We start from the raw sequence: 23859 nt of genomic DNA on the forward strand, positions 1-23859 counted from the left end.
AACCTTCCAATTACGGGGCCACCACAGGCCACTGTGAATCACAGAAACTTTGCAATCTTGTCTCTCTGTGTAATTGTACATGGTGAGATGACAATAAAGTTGACTTGGACTTTGACTTATAGAAACAATAAACCTATTTACAGAAATGCAGCTAGTCAATTAAATGAATGTTTTGTGCAAACGGGGCGATTTCAGGTTATGACTCAGTGTGGTTCTGGTTTGTGGTCAGCGTTCAACGGTCTGATGGTCTGGGACAGTTGAGTTAGGAACCATAGTAAAGTGAAGTGATTGTCATTGTGATACACAGCAGCACAGCACACAGTGCACACAGTGAAAAGTGTCCTCTGTATTTAACCATCCCTTGGTGAGCAGCCATGACAGGGGTCTGGGGAGAAGTGTGTGGGGACGGCTCAGTGGCACCTTGGCGGATCGGGATTCGAACCGGCAACCTTCTGATTACGGGGCCGCGTCCTTAAACGCTAGGCCACCACTGCCCAATGTTATATTGAGAAATCGTGACCCGTACCCGTATCACTGACTTCTTATCCCCTGATACCTGCTTTCCCACAGAAGGATGGATGGACAGATTATCTCCCTCCTGACGTGTGTAAATACAAACCTCCGGTCTATAGTCCTTTTTATGTATAGTCCTTTATAGTCCTTTTATGTATTTATATATTTATATATTTATATATATATATACACACACACACACACACTGAGCAAAGCACCTTCCCCACGCACTGCTCCCCGGGCGCCTGTCATGGCTGCCCACTGCTCACTCAGTGTGATGGGTTAAATGCAGAGGACAAATTTCACTGTGTGCTGTGCTGCTGTGTATCACGTGTGACAATCACTTCACTTTCACTTTCATATATACACACACACACACACACATACATTTGTTTATTTAATTATCTAGCTATTTATTTATTTATAGCCCTTTTTATATATAGTCCGGTCTAGAGTCCTTTTTCGCATGATTCGCTGCTTGTAACTTTGTTTCGGTGATTGGTAAAAATGTTTTGCATGTTGTTTTATTAAATTTACATATTTTTATTTAAACCTCAACTCGATTTGCAATTCCCGGCCGCCGTCGTCATGTGATGCATTTTAAATATCGTGTGAGAGATACGAAAGTGGCTGCTGAGGAAGTGAAACGGAGGCGAGCCTTTATGGTTTTAACCCGCACCGCTCACTTTGCCGCCCAGTTGCTTTCCCTCTACTTCACAGCATTTACATTTACAGCATTTACCAGACGCCCTTATCCAGAGCGCCTTACAGTCAGTAGTTACAGGGACAGTCCCCCTGGAGACACTCAGGGTTAAGTGTCTTGCTCAGGGACACGATGGTAGTAAGTGGGGTTTGAACCTGGGTCTTCTGGTCCATAGGCGAGTGTGTTACCCGCTAGGCTACTACCACCCCCACAAAAGTTTGACTATCTTAAGTATTGCTAACAATTCTTTCTATACTCAGTGGTAACGCAGCAATTCGCCTGAACAGGGACTTGAACCCTGGACCCTCAGATTAAAAGTCTGATGCTCTACCGACTGAGCTATCCAGGCTCTAGTGTGGGCTCTGAGAAAACAGGACCCGGTGTGAGCATTGCAATGTGGGAAGCGGCCCCGCCACGCCCGGTTTTAAAGCTCCTCTCCGGCCATTAGCCAGATTTTTGCAGAAACCGCCACCTTTGCATCATCTGTCCGCGAGAAACGTCAACGTACCCACTGGCCGCTTGGAGCGTGTATAAGGGTGTGTGTGTGTGCATGTATTTGTTTACACAAATGAGTGTGTGTGTGTGTGTGTGTGTCCACCGGACACCTTCTACACAACCCGCTCCCTTCTAATCAGCCTGATTCCAGGACCCCGATGTGTTGTTTACAGTGTTGTGCTTCCATGTTTATCTCAGCAGCTTCCTGCTGCCACGTTATGAGCTCCTCTCAGGCCCGTCTCCACGGTGAAGGTGGTTGGAGAGTTTTAACTCTCTCTCTTCTGAAGTCTGGTGAGACTGTGTGCCCAGCGGGTTTTCTCAGCCCGTGAGAGGAAGCCTGAGGCAGAGGTGGCAGAACACGACCCAGATCCCGGCTGGCGCGGTAACCTGGGCACATCAGATGAGAACTTTTATCCGTCTTCATCTCCTCTTCTTCTCCCTCCGGATTTTGTGATCCCTGAGAGGCGAATGCAAGAGAAAGTACGCCTGTGCATCAGAGGGACGGATCTGAGAGGGTCCTTTGTGTGGCCCTGAAGCCACTGAGACCTCTGGTGACCCCCGATGACCCTCCCTGTCAGCACGGCCACTGTGAAGAATCTCCGTGTCCGGGTCGGGGACAATTAGGCAAGCTGACCCCGGGTCTCTCTGCCCGACCCTCATCCTCTCCCTTTAACTTTCACTCACACACACACACACACTGTCTTTTCTTTGGATCCAGCTCAGATCTGTGGTCTCTGCATGCAGAACCCCATTAGAACCTGGAGCTGCTTCGCAGCCGCTCCCCGCCATTCTTCCACAGAGGAACCGCAGAGGGCCAGAAAGCACGGAGACCACATTCGGAACATGGCAGAAGCTCCCAGTGAAATAAATACTTTTTTTCCCCGAGCAAATATTTTCTCTGCGGCACAACCTCAGTCTGGCGAGAGCGCGGCTAGTTCCATGCAGGACGTTTTCCGAACGCACGCGTGCGCGTTTCTCAGACGGGCCCTCGGCCGGAATCTCGACGACGAAGCGCGAGAAATCACAGGCGCGAGGGACCCGTGGACCACCCCCGCGGTCTTCAAAGAGGGGGAGGAGCCGGGCACCCACCGAAGGCGCGCCGGCACTCAGATCAGATGCACGTTAATAAAACACGGTCCGTCGGCCTATAATTAACTCCCCGAATCGTCCCTCGCCCTCGGCGAAGACGTGCGTGTCACGCCGGGGCCTCACCACGCAACCATCCCTGTTATGCCGGGCCGATCCAATTACGTCAAAGCTCCCCGCGTCTTTTTTCCTTGAGCTCCGGAGAAACCCTAGAACAGCAACCCCGGCATTAGTGGCCGCCTCTCTCTCTCTCTCTCTCTCTCTCTCTGGGCCCCAGACTTCCGGCCCCGCCCGGCCCGGCCTTCTGTTTAATGGGGGCCGAGCGGGGCTGTAACACTGATATCTCCCCTGAGCCGCGGGGCCGGACTCACCGTCATCATATTCCTGCATTTTACGGCCCCTCCTGGAGCTTCGCGTGCACTTTCACCGTCTGAATGTGTGTGTGTGTGTCTGTGAGTGTGTGTGAGTGTGCACGTTATGCTCATGCATGTATGCATTCGTCTGCCGCGTTGTGCAGTTTGTGCGAATCTGCTTGTCACGTGGGTGGAGACGCTGACTTGGGGCACCAGGGAATGCTGGGAGATGGGAGATTAGGAGTCGGCCCCGTTGTTTCATGGGAACGCTTACTGGTCCTGCGCCGGGCTTCGAAGGTCGTCCATCCCCGTCCCTCCCACCATGAGGACGAAGACGGCTTGTGCACCGTGTTCGTCCTCACACACACACACACACACACACTCGTCTGAGAACACAAGAACTAAGTCTGTTGTACATGTCTCGGTGTCGGTAGATGAAATTCAATGCTCACAGATAACACCAGCGGCGTGTTTATACAGCATATTTATTCCGTTTCTCTCCTGCTTCAACCCTCCAAAACACACACACACACACACACGCACACACACACGCACACACACACACACACACACACACTTCAGGCTCCTGCTGGCAGCGCCTTGGACCAGAAATCGCACGACATGCACACTAGAGGTGTGAACCTTCAGTAGTCTCACGATCCGGTTGGACTGCGATGTTTTCAGACATGAGACGAGAGTCAAGGCCTCGTCCACACGGACGTCCAAACCGGGCGTGAGCGTGGACGTCTCCCGCCACAGCCACCACCACCGGCGCTACTTTTTAATGCGAATTTTTAGACCGCCGCCAGAGACTCAACAAGCACCGTCGTGGTGAAGTAATCGGCTACGTTCTGCGCCGCTTCGATGCGGAATCGTCCCCGTCCGCACCGCGGCGCATCGGTTACGAGGTTCCTTCCAACACCCGTAATGCACGCGAGGTTTCGCACTGGGGCTCTGCAGGCGAGCGCGGCCAAACTCGACTCTCTCATCGCGGCCGCGGCGTTCGGCGGGCGAAGTGCCGCGTCGCCGTTACGAAACAGGCCGCGGCGGAGAGGGCGGGGTCTGTTTGGCTTGGCGAACCTTGTCGGTCACCTGCGACGGCTCCTAATTGCACAGAGGGGGTGGATGTGTGTGCAGGGTTTACGCGGGAAGGCGCGGCCCGCCACTCGCCAGGCTGGGGACATGACCGGCAACGGCAGCGCGCGACCGCGCCGGGGCGAAACACAACACCCGAAAACAGCAGTGGGATTACTTGTCTCTATATTTAGTGTTTATGTACATGAATATTGGCAGAACAACACTGTACACGTGACACACAGTGGTAGAACACACACATTTACACAAGGAGGACGAATGGAGGGAATGTCTGGACATCAACCACCCACAGACCTACACACATCAGCAATAACCATCGCCGCTGGCGGAACCAGAGCCGCGGCACACGGAGCAGGTATGCAGGCGTATAAAATAAGTTAGAACGGAACGTGTGGTGAAAGGGGCATCCGGCTCATGCAGGAAATGAACGGAGCGTGGCGCAGGATGAGAGCCAGTCCTCCTCCTCCTCCTCCTCCGAACGCATCGACTCGGTAATGTAAACATAAATATACAGGTCGACCGGTCGCCGAGAGCAGTTCAGTCTCTGCCGCGGTCAGGCCGCGTACGCTCCTTAGTAGAATATCACTTCGAGTTAAATAAACTTCCTTTTTTGTTGTTTTTTTTTTATATCTATATATATATATATATATAATATAATATATTTCATCTCTGCAGAGTCTTTTTAACAGTATTTCCTCGTTTTCACCAGTTTGCTCTGGTACTTGACCGAATGGCCGCCGTGGCCCACCACGTAAACGTCCAGCAGGTAGCTCCTCCCCGCCTCCAGGCCCGCGATGGTCTCCGTGGTGACGGCCTTCTGCAGGTTGGGGCTGTGGAAGTACTTGCACAGGACCTTCTCGGACTTGCGGCGCGCCTCGGGCCCGGCGCACCGGTTCTGCTCGCGCCGCCGCTGCTCCTCGCCGTAGCCGTCGGCGACCTGGCGCCGGTACACGCAGAACTTGCTGCGCTCCTGCGTGCCGAGCCAGGCCACGGTGACGGAGGCGCAGGTGCGCAGCCGGTCGAAGGCCTTGACGCGCGTGTCCTCGGGCAGCGCCGGGAAGGGCTGCTTGCTGCCGGGCCGCGCGCTGGCCGCCAGCCGCAGCGTGGACGCGCCGCGCCGGCTGCCGCGCACCCGGATCAGGTACTTGGCCTTGGGCTTGCCGCGCAGCTGGAACTGGCGCACGCCCTCCACGTTCTGGGACAGCAGCAGCTTGCCGTCGCGCCGCACCTGCACCTGCACGGCGTCGAGGCAGGCGTGCACGAAGAGCGTGACGCGCTGGTGCGACGAGACGGGGGCGAAGCGCAGGAACTTGCTGCCCCTGCGCTTGATGAAGACGTCGGTCACCTTGCCGTCCTTCAGCTCCACCGTCTTCTGCCGCGCCTCCTCCTTGGTGCGGGCGAACGTGCCCACGTAGGCCGTGCTGGTGTTGGTGGCGCCGTTCACGGCGAAGACGTCGAAGTAGTACTGCGTGTCCGGCTTCAGCTCCGACACGGTGAAGATGTTCTTGTTCCCGATGCAGAGCTTCTGGATGTCGGAGGTCTTGGGCCGGGGGCTGTACGAGCGCGAGAGCTTGCCGCCGAGGGCGCGGTTGGTGACCAGCGACCGGTCCTTGGCGAAGTTGTTTTCGGGCGGCGTGAAGCCGAAGTGGGTGAAGTCGAAGGGACTGAAGTCCCGGCCCGGCTTCGGGGCGATCATGAAGGCGTCGTCGGCGCCCATCTTGGCCTCGGCGGCGCACAGGCTCTTGAAGTTGTGCTCTTTGTTGATGACCACGCAGTACTGCACCGGCTGGCCCATCAGCACGCCGGTGGGGGTGGGCTTCCACGCCAGGGTCACGGTCGTGCGGCCCAGCGCCGTCACGTCCACCCGCGGGTCGTACGGCAGCTCCGGGTACGGCTGGTCGGACTCTGGCGTGGTGGTGGCGTACACCTTGAAGTTGCTGTCCTTCTCCGTGGACAGGATCTCCAGCTGGTAGAGGCCGGAGGGGGAGCTGGTGGCGACGAAGGACTCGACGTCGTTGCCTTTGTAGGAGAAGAGCTCGGCGCCGTCGGCGGCCGTCACCTGCTGCTTCTGCTGGTCCAGGGGCTCCGGCTCACCTGGGGAGGGAGAGAGAGAGAGAGACGGCAAAACAGGTCACTCTCCGTGGTTTTCACTGGCTGGACGCCGGTGAGGTCATGGACAAGCTGCCTGGACGATTAGCCCCCTCGCAAGCTCGCGTCCCTGTTTTCTCTCCAAACACCCCCCACCCCGGATCACAGGCCCGCATTCACTCGGCTTTCCCGGGGAAGCCGGGGTACAAAGAGAAGCCTTGTAGCCGCCGCGTCGGGGGAGCCCGTGGCCTGGGCTCACTTCAGCCGGGCCAGAAACCATAATATTATGTTTGCCGACCGGCATAGCATACGCGGCGGCGCGCTAAATTAACAGGGCCGACCCCGGCGGAGGTATCCGGGAGACGCGGGAAAGGGACGGCCGGACTATGCATGCGACGCGCATGTTTGCACCGCGCTCCGGCAGGAGGAGGGAGGGTCTTGCCGGGAACTCGGTACAAAAATCCAGTTTTCTATTCCTCCGGTCCACAAATTTTGTCTTGCTGAAATTCAAATTTCAAATTCAAATTTCGAATTTTATTTATCACGTACGCAGTCATACACGGTACGATATGCAGTGAAATGCCTTTAGCGACTGATATAGACCTCAATATTGCAAATGTTGCAAGTAAACAATGAACCAATATGCAAATATTGCAAACATAACCAAATATTACACTTTTATGTCTTTAACATAAAATATGTGTAACTGGTAGGGTGAAGGTGTGCAGTCAAAGTATAAAGTGAAAATATTTGTGCAAGAGTAAAAAAAAGTAAAAAGTTGGTGCAAAAATCCAGAGTCCAGAGTGATTGAAAGTGAGCGTGCTGGAGTGTATTGGCGTCCTATGAAGTGATGTGATTGTTGAGAGCTCGAATAGCCGGCGGGAAGAAGCTCCTCCTCGTCCTCTCAGGCCGGTGCCACGACCTGCAATCACCGAGTGTTGCCGAATCACAGCGTACGAGTAGGACGCTGAAACCCTAAATCAGGGCTCGAGTGAGCGATTGTCCATCTGTGTTCCATCAGAAGCAAGAACCTCCGGAGCACCACGGGTATTCCCGTGTCTGGAAATCATTATTGTCTCGCGAGGAGCGCACACATGATCAGAGACTCCCGTCCATTCGCTCACAACAGGCCGCATATTGATGACAACATCACGCGTGGGTCCGTGCGACGCGCGTCACGAACGCGCACAACGCGCGAACAACCACGACTGCAGCCAAACGTCGATGGGACTTTGGGGAGTTCGCCGATTTTCCTGCATCGTTCGATACCGTCCAGATGGAGAGGTACAATGAAAAGGGAGGGGGGGCTTCCCTTTGAAGGCAGGGGGCAAGAAAGAGGAGGAGTCACAACCTATTCGGGCATGAATTATGCACAGAGACGATTGGGATAAAGAGAGAGACCCGGTCGGGTTTACATTTACAGCGTTTACCAGACGCCCTTATCCAGAGTGACTTACAATCAGTAGTTACAGGGACAGTCCCCCCCTGGAGACACTCAGGGTTAAGTGTCTTGCTCAGGGACACAATGGTAGTAAGTGGGGTTTGAACCTGGGTCTTCTGGTTCACAGGCGAGCGTGTTACCCGCTAGGCTACTACCACCAGGGTTTATCCGTCAGGTGCGGTGGGCGATCTGCAACCCGACCTTTCTCAAAACCTGAGGAGACCATTGCTTACTACTACGTATCTGAAACCTCTGTCTTGTCACCGCCAATCATGTCCTTATAAAAAAAAAAGTGAAGTGATTGTCACTTGTGATACACAGCAGCACAGCACACGGTGACACAGTGAAATTTGTCCTCTGTATTTAACCATCACCCTGAGTGAACAGAGGGCAGTGGGCAGCCATGACAGGCGCCCGGGGAGCAGTGCGTGGGGACGGTGCTTTGCTCAGTGGCACTGTGGCAGATCGGGATTCGAACCGGCAACCTCCTGATTACGGTGCCGCTCCCTTAACCGCCAGGCCACAACCGTCCCAAGTTCAGCCCCGAGTTCTCCCAATACTAATCGTTTCTGGTATCAGGTTTGTGGTGACATATTGTGACATATCTGAACATCTGCACAGCACCACAAAATGCCGCTTGGAGGACGGGTCTCACCTGAGGCTTCCCCGCTGGCCTCCTCGGGCAGCTCCTGCAGGGTGAGTTTCCATTCCAGGGGCGCGTCGCACGGCGTCACCGTCACGGACAGAGGCGTGTTGTCCTCCTCCACCACAAAGTAGTACCTGCCAAAAAAAGACCAGAAGCAGGGACACGGTAAACACGGCATTTCTGCGCGCTGCAACCGAGACCTCCTAATACTACTCGTTTCTGGTATCGTCATAAAACGATATAGTTTTATCCGGTGCTGACATAACGGATCTAGTCCCCCTCTTCCCGAGCGAGGAGATGGTGTGGGGATCTTACGACCATCGCTGGCTTGTGTCTCTCCTCACGGCGGCGCCCACAGCGGAGCAGCCGGACGGAGGCCCACCGCTGGCGGACGTTACGTGGGCCGGAAGCGTGTGGGCAACGTCCCGTCCCTTCTGGGGAGTGGCAGCACGGTGGGATCTGTGGACGTCCAGAAACCACCTCGCTCTTGGCAGCGACCTGCCCTCTCTCGTAAATATAAGGGTTTCTAACGGCTTCACTCGTCTATTATTTCCAGCACGTTCTCATCAGAGAGAGATGGGTGCACACGTGGGACTGATGGCCGATCGGCTGTGGGTAGATGAGGTAACACACTCGCCTATGGACCAGAAGACCCAGGTTCAATTCCCACTTAATACCAACGTGTCCCTGAGCAAGACACTTAACCCTGAGTGTCTTCGGGGGGGGACTGTCCCTGTAACTACTGACTGTAAGTCGCTCTGGATAAGGGCGTCTGGTAAATGCTGGAAATGTAAATGGATGACGTACCTTTTGGGCGTGTCCCTGAACAGGTATCCGCTGATCTCCGCCCCGTCGGGCATGACGGACGAGTCGTGGTACGAAGCCTTGTCGCGAATCTGCGTCTGGAAGAGTCCCTCGTCCCGAGTGGGGAGTTTCTGGGACGCTGTCCCCACCACCAGGACCAGGACCAGGCCGAGGGCTCTAGCGCGCAGCCACATCCTGCGGAAGGAGAAGCGAGAGTAGCGATGAGGAGTATGATCTTCCACTCCAGGAACATTCACTGTTAATAGTTTAACTTCAGGACTCGAACTCGCGGAGGATTACTGAGCGGTTGTATCTGGCCGCGCCTCCCGAACATTACCGCGTACTAGGCGGCCTGCCTCGCCGCTGGGAGCGGTGACAGAGCCCAGCTGGTGACACGGTCACAGGAAGAAAAAAACCCTTCTTCGTATCAGAGCGCAGATTCCCGAGGTGCAGGAGCGACTGAGCTCATCTCTTCAGGCTCAGATCACGGCTTAGTGTCGAAACGCCGCTTTATCGAGCGGGGCTGTCTGGAAAATGTCTTTTTATATCTGTCACCAATTGCAGCTGGCCAGCTACTCAGTTTTTTTTTTTGTTTTTTTTTTACCACCAAGGCACGATGTTCTGGTGCACAAAAGGTCAGTCGGGCTCATCTTACAGAGGGGGGTCCCGATCTAACCTCCACATCTTCAATCCCTGGCTTTTACATTCACATTTACAGCATTTTACCAGACGCCCTGATCCAGAGCCACTTACAGTAAGTAGTTCCAGGGACAGTCCCCCCCCTGGAGACACTCAGGGTTAAGTGTCCTGCTCAGGGACACAATGGTAGTAAGTGGGGTTCGAACCTGGGTCTTCTGGTTCATAGGTGAGTGTGTTACCCCCACTAGGCTACTACAACCCAGTAGTTACAGGGACACTCCCCCTGGAGACACTCAGGGTTAAGTGTCCTGCTCAGGGACACAATGGTAGTAAGTTGGGTTTGAACCTGGGTCTTCTGGTTCATAGGTGAGTGTGTTACCCCACTACTAGCACCCCATCCTCTTTAAAGCGGATGATTTGGCTGGTTGGGATGGGGTCACGGACTATTCAGGGTGTCTCTAGGTGGCGCGAGTCCTCCCTATAGAGACTGAATAGGGGACTCTTCTCACTGAGGAATGTCACAGCTTGGACCTGTTAGGCACCTGACTCCTCGTGACTTGGAGCGTTCGTTTGGCGGCAGGGAGTCGCGAGGGACGTGATGTGGTGATGTGACGCGAGGGACGCCGGGCCCCGCTCGCGCCCTCCCTCTCGTATAATATCCTCCGTCTATCGATTTGGCCACATTTGACTGCGGCTGATGGGAACGCCAAATCCCCACTGATTTAATCAGGCTAATGATGGCGGATTAGCCAGATACTTTACTGCCATTTACTGCAAGCGAGAGGCTGTCCTTTTAATGACCCTTCCTCCCCCCCGCCCTTTTCTCCGTGGACGTCTCCGCCTCCGCCTCGGTTCCGAGTGCGCGGCCACGGCTCAGGTTACGCCGCCGTCCGTTTTTTAACCGCATGTGCCGCACACAATGGCACCGTCCCCGCAAGTCCCTCATCTGCCCGGCTTGGAAGCGTGTCGAGGGGGGGGGGCAAAAAGCCCCGGCCTGGGACCCGAGGTCCCTGGGTCACGCACGGGACGAGGGCCCGCAATTCCACCGTCCTGCGGTCATCTGCGCTGGTATTCCGGGTCGTCCGGAGTCCCGGGCCGCCGAGGCTCGTACGGAAATAAAACTGCAGAACAAAGCTGCATCTGGAAGAAATAAGCGCTAATGTTTAATTAGAGCGCGGGGGAACGTCTGACGGTAATTTGGGGCCGGATCATTTCTAGGCGCAGCCGGCCACAATCGTGTCAACTTTGTTTTGCTGTCGGGGTTTTTTTTTTATTTTTTTTTTTATTTCTTTATTTACGAGCTCCTTTGTTGTTTTTTTGTTTTTTACCCGAGCTTTACGGAGGAATCAATTTGACGTGTGATAAATACCGTCATTGGGTCATTTTAATTGCGCGCCGTTCCGCACAGAGAGGCCAAAATGATCATTTCCGCGTTTATTTCAACCAAAACGTGTTTTTCTCCTCCCCGCTGTGTGAAAAATGAGCTACTTTGGGCAAATCTTCTCTTATTAAATGTATTTGATTAACAGCGTTTCCGTGGAATCCGTGGAAGTGTTGCAGTAAATGAAGTGGCATTAGAAGCTACTTTAGAGACGGGAAAGTGAATGAGACGTGTAATTGAGTTCGCGCGGCGGCCTGATCTAATCAGAGGACGGGTGTGAACCGCCCGTAATGAGGTTGCTCGGCGAAAGTGCACCGCTTTCGATGGTGATTTGCTATAAATCCTTCCCCGTCACTCGCGCAGCAGAGGCTCCGTAGTCCCGGGGGGGGAAAAAAAGGGGAACGGATGCATTAATGGCAGTCGTGCCCACAGAACACCGCACGAAGCTGCTTGTCCCCGCAACTGTACAAGGCCCTTTCTCGCCCCACATGGACTCCATTAACACGACTGCGGCGGGGAAATAACCGGCACAAAGTCAGACCAGGGCAGGAAAGGTAGAGACGGAGGGGAAGAAGGGAATAAAAAAAAAAGATGGGAACCGAACTGAGTGCTGATGAATGGATCGGGCTCCAGGAAAGTCCCTGAGCCCGTTCCCTGTCCTGGAAGGCTAATTTTCCCAAGTGCATGTTTTCATATCCGGCGTGTTAATTGCGGGGTTGGCGGTGCGAGCTTCCTCCTGGGAGCCGGAACGGTGCGATGACATCGCACGACACCCGGATTGTTCGGTTTTGACACGAGGAGAGGAAAGCCTATTCTGTCGTCCTCCTGAGTCACCGCCTCCTTGTCTAGGTCTGAGGCCCTGGAAGAAGAGAAACGTCCCGGAATGTTCCTTAGCGGACCGCAGAAGGTCAGGGGGGCACCTTCTATTACCGCGGCACAAATGCTGCATTGAAACGAAGGGGACATCTCTGACTGATGGGCCACTTCATGGGTGTCGTTGCGACGGAGGGGAAGATCACACAGATTACTCAACAAAAAAAGGCCCATGGGAAAGTCTGTCCCGCCACCAATCAGCATATCAAGGCCGGTGGCACAAACGGGCATCGTGGGAAATCAGTCAATCACGTCCCGGCCGGCTCTATCAGACGGCGAGCACAGAGCTCCCGTTCACGATCGCCCGTCGTGTCCCCGCACCGTGACCCATTTCCTAAGTGAATGGTCAAGAATGTTCCGGAGAGCAGGTATGGAAATGAGTTAGCTGCGTGGATAAAGAGGGGGGGGGGTTTAAACGGCGCAAGGAAAGCCCTAATCTTCCACCTACGGGACGTGACGCCCGGCCCGGGCGACTGTACGCCCCCGGCCCGGCCCGTCACTCCGCCGGACCCATAATTGGCTGTAGCAACACGGGCGGAATTCTTTCACACTCCAGTTTTCATATGCAAATGGGGGTTTAGTTACGGTATGCGACACAGACCTTCCCCGTTTTAGGACTTTTGTTCATCATTCACGCTCCTGAGAAAGTATGGGAAGCTAAATACAGTCATTCAGACTTCACTTCCCTTTCATTAAGGCTCTGATCACCCCCACAAAAATATATATATATATATATATATATATATATATATATATATATATATATATATATATATATATAGATAGATAGATAGATAGATAGATAGATAGATAGATAGATAGTTTAGATAGATAGATAGATAGATAGATAGATAGATAGATAGATAGATAGATAGATAGATAGATATTTCACTTTTTCCCCACTGCACAGGGTAAGAGGTGGGATTCTTGTGTCGACGTAAATATTACGCATAATGTAGGAAAATGCAAAGTCCCATCAAACGAGCAATTTTTTATAGTTGCACAGAAAACTACCGCAGAATGAGCGTTTCAGAACCGGACGGTCCGGGACGGGGCTCTCCGTCACCCCCGAGGTCCTTGACAAACTTCTCCGGGAAAGTTGCGTGCGAGCCGGGGCTTGACAGAAATGCGTCCGAAACCCAGAACTTCCCGGAGCCCCGACCGCAGAACCCCCCCGTTCCCGTCCCGTCCCGTCCCGTCCCAGCCTGGCGGCGCCTTCAAAGCGGCCGCGGAGAGTCCCGCGCTTCCCCCCTTTCATCTCCGCCGCGCGGCGCGCCACGGCGCGGGAACGACGGACCGACAAAACGTCCCGCTCCCGCCTTACCTTGCCGTCCGGGTAAAAAAGTTCTCCGATCCCGGGTCCCGCAGGCTGGATGGGGGTATCCTGAGTGTTTGGCAGAGCGTCCCTCCCCCGCCGCGCCGGACTGGATTGAGGAGAAGGAGGACTGGTGCGAGCTGGAGTAACTCCCCAAAGCCAGCCCACTCCTCCTGGACAGCACGGCCCCGACAAACCAAAAAGAAAAAAAGAAAAGAAGGAAAGAAAGAGGGTGGAAGAGAGAAGGAGAGGAAAGAAAACCTGCCCCACAATCCACCGTACTTCGCTACATCATTTACACCACTAAACCACTTTCATCATTACATCACTCACTCTCGAACAGAAAAACCCATTCGATTCCGTTTTAAACCTGACGGCAGTAAGGACTGTTCGTTTTTGTTCCTCTTTATAAAATCCCGCTCTCGATCTGAACGTAATTCAGATATTATTATAATATATATGGCCGTTTTTTAATTCTAGTGTTATGTTGCCATGTTGGAAGTAATGTAAGCTTTCTGTGTTTTACGTGCATGATTGCGATTTGAGGGTAGAACGGTGTGTGTGTGTGTGTGTGTGTGTGTGTGTGGTGTTTGAAGAGCGGGGATCTCCCGTCTCTCTGCGCCCTCCGCAGTCACGCAACCCCCGGGGCCGCGGTGTGCGTGTGGCCCGGCGGCGGGGCGGCGACTCCCCGGAGCCCCGCGCAAGTTGGCCGGATTCCGGCCCGTAACCCCGGGAGGTAAATGTTTGGTTTAGATAAAACATTTTTAAAAAGGCGCTCTGGCTAAACACCGTCGGTGATGGGCGGTGATTACGTGAAAATTTACGAGTCGCGGAGGTCAGGGCTCTTCCCACGACGCATTCCCACTGCTTTCCATCCATCAAAGCTCGTATTTACACGCAACGTGTGGCTTTTACGGCGGGCCGCTGTGCGTCGCCGTCGCCGCGATGATTGGTCCGATGTCGCCACCTAGCGTCCGCCAGGGGGGGTTCACGACCTTAAACTTGACGCAGAGATTAAAAAAACTAAAACTAACCAGAAAAAAGAGTACGTTCTGTCTTCGATGGCCTTCGATGGTGGCAGTGGTGGCCTAGTGGTTAAGGAAGGTTGCAGGTTCGAATCCCGATCCGCCAAGGTGCCACTGAGGTGCCACCGAGCAAAGCACCGTCCCCACACACTGCTCCCCGGGCGCCTGTCATGGTGCCCACTGCTCACCAAGGGTGATGGTTAAATATGGAGGACACATTTCATTGTGTCACCGTGTGGTGTCATTGTTTCACAAGGACAATCGCTTCACTTTCACGGATCATGGATCAAGTGAAATCGCACGGACCTGCTCCTTGTCTTCGCGTCTACTGGCCTTCTCACCAAAGAATGCATGCAGGCCCTTTTCACCTCTTGGCGGTGGAACCAACTTCCGCCACGGCCCTTTACCATTTTTAAAGGAGTATCTGCTGGTTTAAATCTAAAAAATATATAAATCCTCACTTATGTTTATTCTCCTGAATGCACTGTTGGTTTTTAAAGGTGAATGTAACGTAGCTGAACAGCAGATTTTATATTTTATTTTATACGACTCCATTTTCTATTGCCCACCGGTCTGTCCTGGTCCTGGTCTGTGTTGTGGTCGTCATTGCATAAGCAATTTCCTCTGGGATTAATAAAGTTTTCTGATTCATCTCTCTCTCTCTCTGTCCATGTTTATACTTTAGAAAGTTCTAAATTCAATCGGGGTAATTCGGAGCGGACAGCGCGTCTCTGTTTACGTTATGTGTCCGCGCGTGTTTATATTCACATTACTGGGCCAGGCAGTAATATATGGGGTCGGAGTTCAAAGTCTGCTTTTTTCGGGAAGATGCTACCTTCTTATGAAACACCGGGGGCCTTCGGATCCACGTTCCAGCAGCGGAGGCTTTCGTCCTGGAGCACGTGGTGGCCTAGCGGTTAAGGAAGTGGCCCCGTAATCAGAAGGTTGCCGGTTCGAATCCCGATCCGCCAAGGTGCCACTCAGGTGCCACTGAGCAAAGCACCGTCTCCACACACTGCTCCCCGGGCGCCTGTCATGGCTGCCCACTGCTCACTCAGGGTGATGGGTTAAATGCAGAGGACAAATTTCACTGTGTGAACCGTGTGCCGGCGGCGTTCCCCGCCTCGGGAACACCGGGGACGGAACGAGGGAGCTTTCCACACTCCTCACACAATGGCGGCTCCGGCCGAGAGGCCGGCGTGGGAAGAGCTCAGGAACACACACACCTGACACCCCACAAACACACACCTGTGCCGCTATCTGGGGGGACGCTCCTCATCTGCCGTGCGGCATGTGGGCTGAAATGTAAGGCTATTCAATCATTAACTCAGAGGCGCCTTCTCGCCATGACAACGGCCCTGATGGCTCTGCAAACAGGCCCGACTTTTTACGGTTTCCCTTTTCCTGTCTTCCTCGTGTGTGTTTGTGACAGGAACACAAAAGCAGGGGACCGTGGGGACAACAATGGGTGACCTTTCACCTCTGTCCTCCTCCCCACCCCCACTTCAGTGACATCCTTGTCCTTAAACACGTTGTTTTTTTTCAATAGGGTCCGTCACACAATGGGAAGACCTTGCATAAACATTGACACCATCTGGGCCTGACGCAAACGTGCGTTAAAGGTAGAGGTGTGAATATCACGATTCGATTACGACAATTCTTCTACATTATTTCACATTATGTTTGTTAAATTCGTTGGTGAGACGACAGACATCTGAACCAGCCGTTTGTCTGCCGCCACGTGAGCGAGGACTGAACGCCGACCGTTTTTCTGCTCATTGGTACGAATCAAATTGTCCACACGAGTGTCCAGCACCAATGATCGCAGCTACAAATCGTTCAGAAGGGCGTTAATTCCGGACAACAGGGTGGGCTGAATTCCCACCCGGAGCAGCACTGTACTAAGATCAGGCCGCCACGGTCTCTACCAGCACTACTTCCTAACTGGAATTTACCAAAAAAATCACACAGCAACATAATTAGACTTCAGACTGCCCTCCAAGGTGCTCAGGAACTTCTACTCCTGCACCATAGAGAGCATCCTGACGGGAAATATCTCAACCTGGTTCGGGAACAGCACCATGAAGGACAGGCGAGCCCTACAGAGGGTGGTTCCATCAGCCGAACGAATCATCTGTACCAAGCTCCCTGACCTTCAATCTATCTACAGCAAACGGTGCTGCACCAGGGCCAGGAAGATAGTGAAGGACCTCACCCACCCCAACAATGGACTCTTCTCTCTGCTGCGATCAGGGAAGCGCTTTCGCTCAGTCCAACACAGAGCTTCTTCCCGCAGACTGTCCAAGCTCTCAACAACAGTACATAGAACTCATGCACTTTCACCTCCAATCAATCCGGACTCTTTTGCACAAAACCACTTTGCACAAAACCACTTTGCACAAAATGACTCTGCGCTTTTAGGTCCTTACTGCTCTTTCTTTTACGGCTCTTTCTCTCTTTCTTTAAACATTGTAAAAAACTAACTCATTTTCACACCTTCACCCTTCCAGTTACACATATTTTATGTTAAAGACATAAAAGTGTAACACTTGGTTATGTTTGCAATATTTGCATATTGGTTCATTGTTTACTTGCAACATTTGCAATACTGTAGCAGTTGCAGAAAGCATTTCACTGCACATCATACCGTGTATGACTGTGTATGTGACAAATAAAATTTGAATTTTGAATTTGAATTATGATATAATCGATTATGTTCTACTTTCTAACTAGAATTTACCAGAAAATCACCCATCAACATCATGATGATATAATCGATCATGTTCTACTTTCTAACTAGAATTTACCAGAAAATCACCCAGCAACATCATGATGATATAATCGATCATGTTCTTCTTTCTAACTAAAATTTACCAAAAAAATCACCCAGCAACATAATTATGATATAATCGATTATGTTCTACTTTCTAACTAGAATTTACCAGAAAATCACCCAGCAACCTCATGATGATATAATCGATCATGTTCTACTTTCTAACTAGAATTTACCAGAAAATCACCCAGCAACACCATGATGATATAATTTATCATGTTCTACTTTCTAACTAGAAATTAATAGAAAATCATGCAGCAACATAATGATGTCATAATCGATTATGTTCTACTTTCTAACTAGAAATTAATTGAAAATCACCCAGCAACATAATTACTATATAATCGATCATGTTCTACTTTCTAACTAGAATTTACCAGAAAATCACCCAGCAACATCATGATGATATAATCGATCAGGTTCTACTTTCTACTTTCTAACTAGAATTTACCAGAAAATCACCCATCAGCATTATGATGATATAATCGATCATGTTCTACTTTCTAACTGGAGTTTATCAGAAAATCACCCAGCAACATCATGATGATATAATCGATCAGGTTCTACTTTTTAACTAGAATTTACCAAAAAATCACCCAGCAACATAATTACGATATAATCGATCATGTTCTACTTTCTAACTAGAATTTACCAAAAAATCACCCAGCAACATAATGATGATATAATCGATTATGTTCTACTTTCTAACTAGAATTTACCAAAAAATCACCCAGCAACATAATGATGATATAATCGATTATGTTCTACTTTCTAACTAGAATTTACCAGAAAATCACCCAGCAACATAATTATGATATAATTGATTATGTTCTATTTTCTACTTTCTAACTAGAATTTACCAGAAAATCACCCAGCAACATCATGACGATATGATCGATTATGTTCTATTTTCTACTTTCTAACTAGAATTTACCAGAAAATCATGCAGCAACATCATGACGATATAATCGATTATGTTCTGCACTGCATCCACGTCTGCATCACGATGCATCGATTACGAGATCCATTTCAACACCCCTAGTTAAAGGTTACGGAGAAACGACGAGAAGTGGGGAGCGATGACAGATACGCTGCTGGCTTGTAGACTCATGCTCGTAACAAACCCGAATGATGGAATATTACATTTAAAAAATGACCCGGGGCCTGTTATTAAGTCAGATCTTTGCGAAAGAAGAGGAGCTGCAGGGTATTCCCAGGACGAAACGCGCATCCCTCGAGTCCAAATGTGAAAGAGGAGGAGTCGTTATTAAATAAGGGTTCAGTGTGGCAGACGTAAACATGAGGGACCCTCAGACTGCGGCCTGTCACGCAGCCATGTACCACCGCGCACGGACGATGTGTGCTTGATGGGAAACATGCCGTTTTCCGGCTCATACATATTCAGGATGTCAGGAGAGCTTTTATTAGCATCGCATGCCTTTTTGCGTCAATTTGTTCCAGTATGAAGAAGTATGGCTTTGTGGTCGGCAGATGTCTTTAACTAAACCTGAAACAGAACTGAATAAGACCGGTTTTCTGGTTGCTATGGTACCAGTCGAGGCGTGGGTGTGTTAGGCCGGGTTGTGATGCAAGGTGAGAGCATCAAAATCAAACCATGGAGCCCTGGTCTGAGGAATCGCATTTTTATCTTAGTTCGTGTGGACGGGTGCATATACAGTACAGGCCAAAAGTTTGGACACCTTCTCATTCAATGTGTTTTCTTTATCTTCATGACCATTTACGTTGGTAGATTCTCACTGAAGGCATCAAAACTGTGAATGAACACATGTGGAGTTATGTACTTAACAAAAAAAGGTGAAATAAGTGAAAACATGTTTTATATTCTAGTTTCTTTGCTCTGATTACTGCTTTACACACTCTTGGCATTCTCTCGATGAGCTTCAAGAGGTCATCACCTGAAATGCTTCTCCAACAGTCTTGAAGGAGTTCAACACCAGAGGTGTTTAGCACTTGTTGGGGTCCAGCTCACCCCAAACCATCTGGATTGGGTTCAGGTCCGGTGACTGTGGAGGTCAGGTCTCCACTTTTTGTTAAGTACAGAACTCCACATGTGTTCATTCATAGTTTTGAAGCCTTCAGTGAGAATCTACCAATGCGAAGGTGTGTCCAATCTTTTGGCCTGGACTGTGTGTTTGTGTGTTCCCTTGCAGAACATGTGCCAGGTGGAGGCAGTGTGACGCTCTGCTATGAAACCGTGGGTCCTGCACTCACATGGCGGTTTCTTCTACCTAACCATTGTAGTAGGACCACCCAGCAGCAATGGGCACAACCAGGATTTTGCCTGAACTCTTTCATGGGCTTGCGGGCAGTTGCTTGGTTGAATAAAAATCTGGATTTTAAAGGTCTGGAGAGTCATTTTAGATCCTGGATCCTCATTGTGACCTTCACCCCCTTATAATAAGAATATTCTGAATAAGAACATTATGCAGAATAATGCACCCTGACCTGACAGGGAGTCCAAGGGGATGACTTGTCCTCTAAAATTCCCCAGATCTCATTTGAGCATCTGTTTGATATGTCCCACATGTCCCACCTCACAACTTACAAGATCTGTTGGTACAGTTGTGCCGTACAAATGAGCTTGCCTGCACGCCGCTGAGTTGATCTTCACTTCTCAGAGCAGGTGACCACACAACTGTAGGGGAGGTCCCAGGTGCTGAGGCAGACAAGAGTCTCAATGCACGTGGGAGGATCGGAGGGGACAAGGACAGTAATACGGCTACTGCTCTTTACAGACACATGCCTGTCCCAACATTTAATTAGTTAATCGAGGTTGACGTGAACAGTGAGTCGCCGGGCTGCAGGAATCGGCACTGACCCTCATTGGTTTTACGGGAGAAGAGCGCCATCTAGGGGACAGCTGAGACATGACAGGTTCCTGCCAGTTCATGTCTCTGTCCACGCCTCAGCTCAACAGTCACAATCGATCTGTTGATCTGATCTGCTAAATTGAACACTATGTGTCCTTGATATGAAACTGACCTGTTTCATTCACACAAACGTCCCGAGAACCAGTTTGTTGAACAGCGTATTTGCAAAATGTTTTTTTGTGTACACCCTCATATGTGGGTGGCAGTATCTGAATCTCTGAACCAGACGGCCACAAAGTCACATGTTCAAACTACACTTACTATGTGTACCTGAGCAAGACACTTAACCCTGAGTGTCTCCGGGGAGGACTGTCCCTGTAACTACTGACTGCAAGGCGCTCTGGTTAAGGACGTCTGATAAATGCTGTAAATGTAAACCTGATGCTCAGTACAGTGGGCAATCACAATTGTCAATGCATCAAATCGCTGACATTCTCCCATGCAGACCATCCCACTGCTGCTACTGTATAAGACCATGTGCAATGTCTATCCAAATGTGCAATAGTTTTACCCAACCCCCTTTTTCCTTCTTCTTTTTGCCCCTCGAACAGCAAATGATGAGATGACACCAAGAGATTGCTTGACCATGTGTATTTTTCTGCACAAAAAGCAAAGTCGGGTCGCGTCTCCCTCCTTCCTGCTCCTCTCTGTCTTACAGCCCATGCCATGTGTTCAAGAGAACTTTACATATATACAATTTATAACGCTGCATACCTGCACAAAAATCAAAGTCGCATCAGAACGACGTGTCTCCCTCCTTCCGGCGCCTCTCTCTACAATATACAGTATTATGATAACATGCACACACAGAATATTCTTAAAATGTACATCATTTACCATAAAACATTCTTGGCACCAACCCCACGTACCTCTTACAGCCCACGCCATGTGTTCAAGAGAACGGAACCGGGTCCCCGACCCACTAACTCAAGGGCACGGCCTCTACCATACAATTTTTTTATAGCTCACATAATTCACAATAACCATAAATTAAACAAACAGAAAATACAGACACATATTTCATATAACCAGAATTTATTAAACACCCAGATTGTCACTTTAATTCCCTCTCACCCACACCAGAATACAGGTAACCAAAATAAAAAGTATTTTACGCAAAGCACACTTTTAGAGAAATACACTTATAAATCTAGTGTAACCACATCACTCCGGCACACTTACATACTATATACTTTTTATATTTAAATGTAAATGTAACAAATTGCTGACGAATTGGCCAGTAGGTGGCGACAAAGCTCTGTACAAAAACCTTCTTTCAGCGGCGTGCAAATCCTTACGTCTACTTGTACTTCCTGCCAGCAATAGCACGGCGCTCGTAGGATCCTGTCTGCAATTCGTTTACATTCAGGCCTTAACCGTTTGCTGTAAAAACTGTAAAAAAAAAAAAATAGCAGATAAATAACTGCGCATGCACAAAATTCAAATTTTGACTACTGGTGCATTATCATCATCTGCTTGCATTTGGCAGACCGTGGCTATACCGAGATAATTGCGTGTAATGAGAGCATCTACGGACTGTGACTAATTTCATACTTCGTAGCGTGCGGATTTTTACGACTCCGAGTGTAATAAAAATGCAAATACATCTCTGCGGCGCACCAGGCCTTGTGTGATAATAATCATCCAGACGTGTTGTGTACACCGCATTCATTTATTCATAGCACACCTGAAGCCCAGCTGCTGCACTGGTGGTGAAAAAACGGTTCCATTTTCTGTCATAACGGGATTTCGTGCTCATGATTAGGCGACGTTGAGCGCCGATCGATGCGCGGCCGTCGGGCCCTTTTCTTCTGCAACCTGAAACCAAGTACAGCGGCCTGCGGGAGTCCAGGATGTGTTCTCTGTGACGCTAATGGAAAAGTTTAATCAAGGTTTCCGCAGGCAGGCCGGACCTGGCCGGATACCTCTGTCCTTATTCAGCCCTCCCAGGCGCATGAATGATGCAAAAAAAACATCGCGCCGCCGTAATACAGGATATTCTCCCGTTCCCTCTGCGCCGATGAATCATGGTGCTCCTCGCATCCTCCCAGTCCCGTCTATGTGTCTGTTTGTTGTTGCTGCTTTGTTGCATCATTTGTATTTTGAACTTTGCATGTGTGTGTGTGTGTGTGTGTGTGTGTGTGTGTGAGTCAGCATGCATTATTCACGGTCGGAGGCTTGAGTTACCCGATACATTATTCAGAAGCAGAAGACTTTTCTCCACTTCTTGTACGATTAGCACAGTGGTTTTCTCCTGCAGCAACGGCTCCGCTCTTCCCCTTTCGCTTTGGTCTAAATTTGGGCCCCGAATCAGTGTTAACTACGTATCCTTAATAGCGTCTAATCGCTGTCACCGCTGATTGGTCACAATACGTTTTAAAGCGCACCGTATCTGATTTAGATCGGCCAGTGTGTGTGGGGGGGTGCGTTTCTCATCTCTTTGTGTGGTACCTACGAATGACAAAAGCTTTTTGCGCAACCTATAGTGCCTTCTGAGCACCTGCTCAGCCCCAGCATGCATCTGGAGCTTTTAGACACCTGTCATTGTTGACCTTTAACCCCCATCTGGAGCCCGGGGCTGTAAATGCGGGGTGAGCAGGACCACAGGGTGTAGGCGAAGGCCGATCGATTCTGATCGTGCAATTTTTTTTAGTTCTGTTCTGAGGGTGCAATGTTGCAATATAGCACATACAACATGTCAATGGTTACATAAAATCTATTGTTTTGTTTATTTAATTTATATCCTAAAATTGTTCATTCTGTTTTTTAACAATGTAAATTAACTGAATAATATGATGTTGATGGTGGTGACCAACATTTGTATTCTTATTATTTCAATCTTGCTCCCCTTAAGCCACAAATCCCGAAAAGCTCGTTACCACCTCGGCCCTGTAGCTGAATGGTATAAGGGGACAGAAGTTTGATCTCCGCCCTGCTCAGCAATCAGACACAAACCATAAAATGCAAATGTGTTCCACTCTGTGTGCCGAGGACTAATTAAAAGCCATCATGAAATCTGCATTTGAGAGGGGGTTAACCGTGTGTGTGTGTGTCACAGGGTGTTGAGTAGCAACATGAATCATAGCAATGTGTATGAATATGAATATGTGTTTGTGTATGTTGTGTGTGTGTGTGAGTGTCTGTCAGCAGCACAGAGATCCCATTCAGAGTCCGTCGAGACAAAACAAAAGGCCAGTTTACAGGAATAAATCCGCCTTCAGCCTGCTGCCTCCCCTCAAACCTGCTGAAAGGGCCGGGGTGACATTCAGAGACCCTCCAGAGCGGGGACACGGGTCCCAGGCGGTGGGCGCTGACTGAACCAGTACAGCAGGTAGGGGCTGGACCCCCCCACACACACACACACCTGGCACCCTGACCACTCTCCGTCTAACATCCCCCCACCCCCAACACACACGGACACTTGAGGGTGTAGCTCTCAGGACAATGGGGGATTTAAATGGTCTGTTGATGTGTCAGCGAGAGCAGAAAGAGACGAAGAGGGGTTTATACACAGTATAAAGATTCACACATGCACGTTTCCACATGTGTAGTGAATGTGAATAAAATGAAATGTGCAAATATGAAACTGGAAGACACTCCACTCCAGGTCTTCTCAGAAAGACCCTATAAACCCCCTATAAACTAGTTTGTATGGGGTGGTTGTAGCCTAGTGGGTGA

At 50.4% G+C, this 23859-nt stretch overlaps 1 protein-coding gene and 1 non-coding gene across 2 annotated transcripts; both read right to left on the reverse strand.

The window, feature by feature from the left end:
* Positions 1 to 1492: 1492 nt before the first annotated feature.
* trnak-uuu (transfer RNA lysine (anticodon UUU)) lies at positions 1493 to 1565 on the reverse strand. The gene has a single exon. It is a non-coding gene; the product is annotated as a tRNA-Lys (tRNA).
* Positions 1566 to 4393: 2828 nt separating this feature from the next.
* ndnf (neuron-derived neurotrophic factor) lies at positions 4394 to 13962 on the reverse strand. Its single transcript, XM_028962203.1, has 4 exons — positions 13442 to 13962; positions 9228 to 9419; positions 8430 to 8554; positions 4394 to 6339 (listed from the first exon to the last, which is right to left on the reverse strand). The coding sequence occupies exons 2-4, from the start codon at positions 9416 to 9418 to the stop codon at positions 4928 to 4930; spliced, it is 1728 nt and encodes a 575-aa protein (XP_028818036.1). The 5' UTR covers position 9419; positions 13442 to 13962; the 3' UTR covers positions 4394 to 4927.
* Positions 13963 to 23859: the final 9897 nt, after the last annotated feature.

This window comes from Denticeps clupeoides, chromosome 19 (assembly GCF_900700375.1).
Source record: "Denticeps clupeoides chromosome 19, fDenClu1.1, whole genome shotgun sequence".
In the NCBI taxonomy this organism is placed as follows: domain Eukaryota; kingdom Metazoa; phylum Chordata; class Actinopteri; order Clupeiformes; family Denticipitidae; genus Denticeps; species Denticeps clupeoides.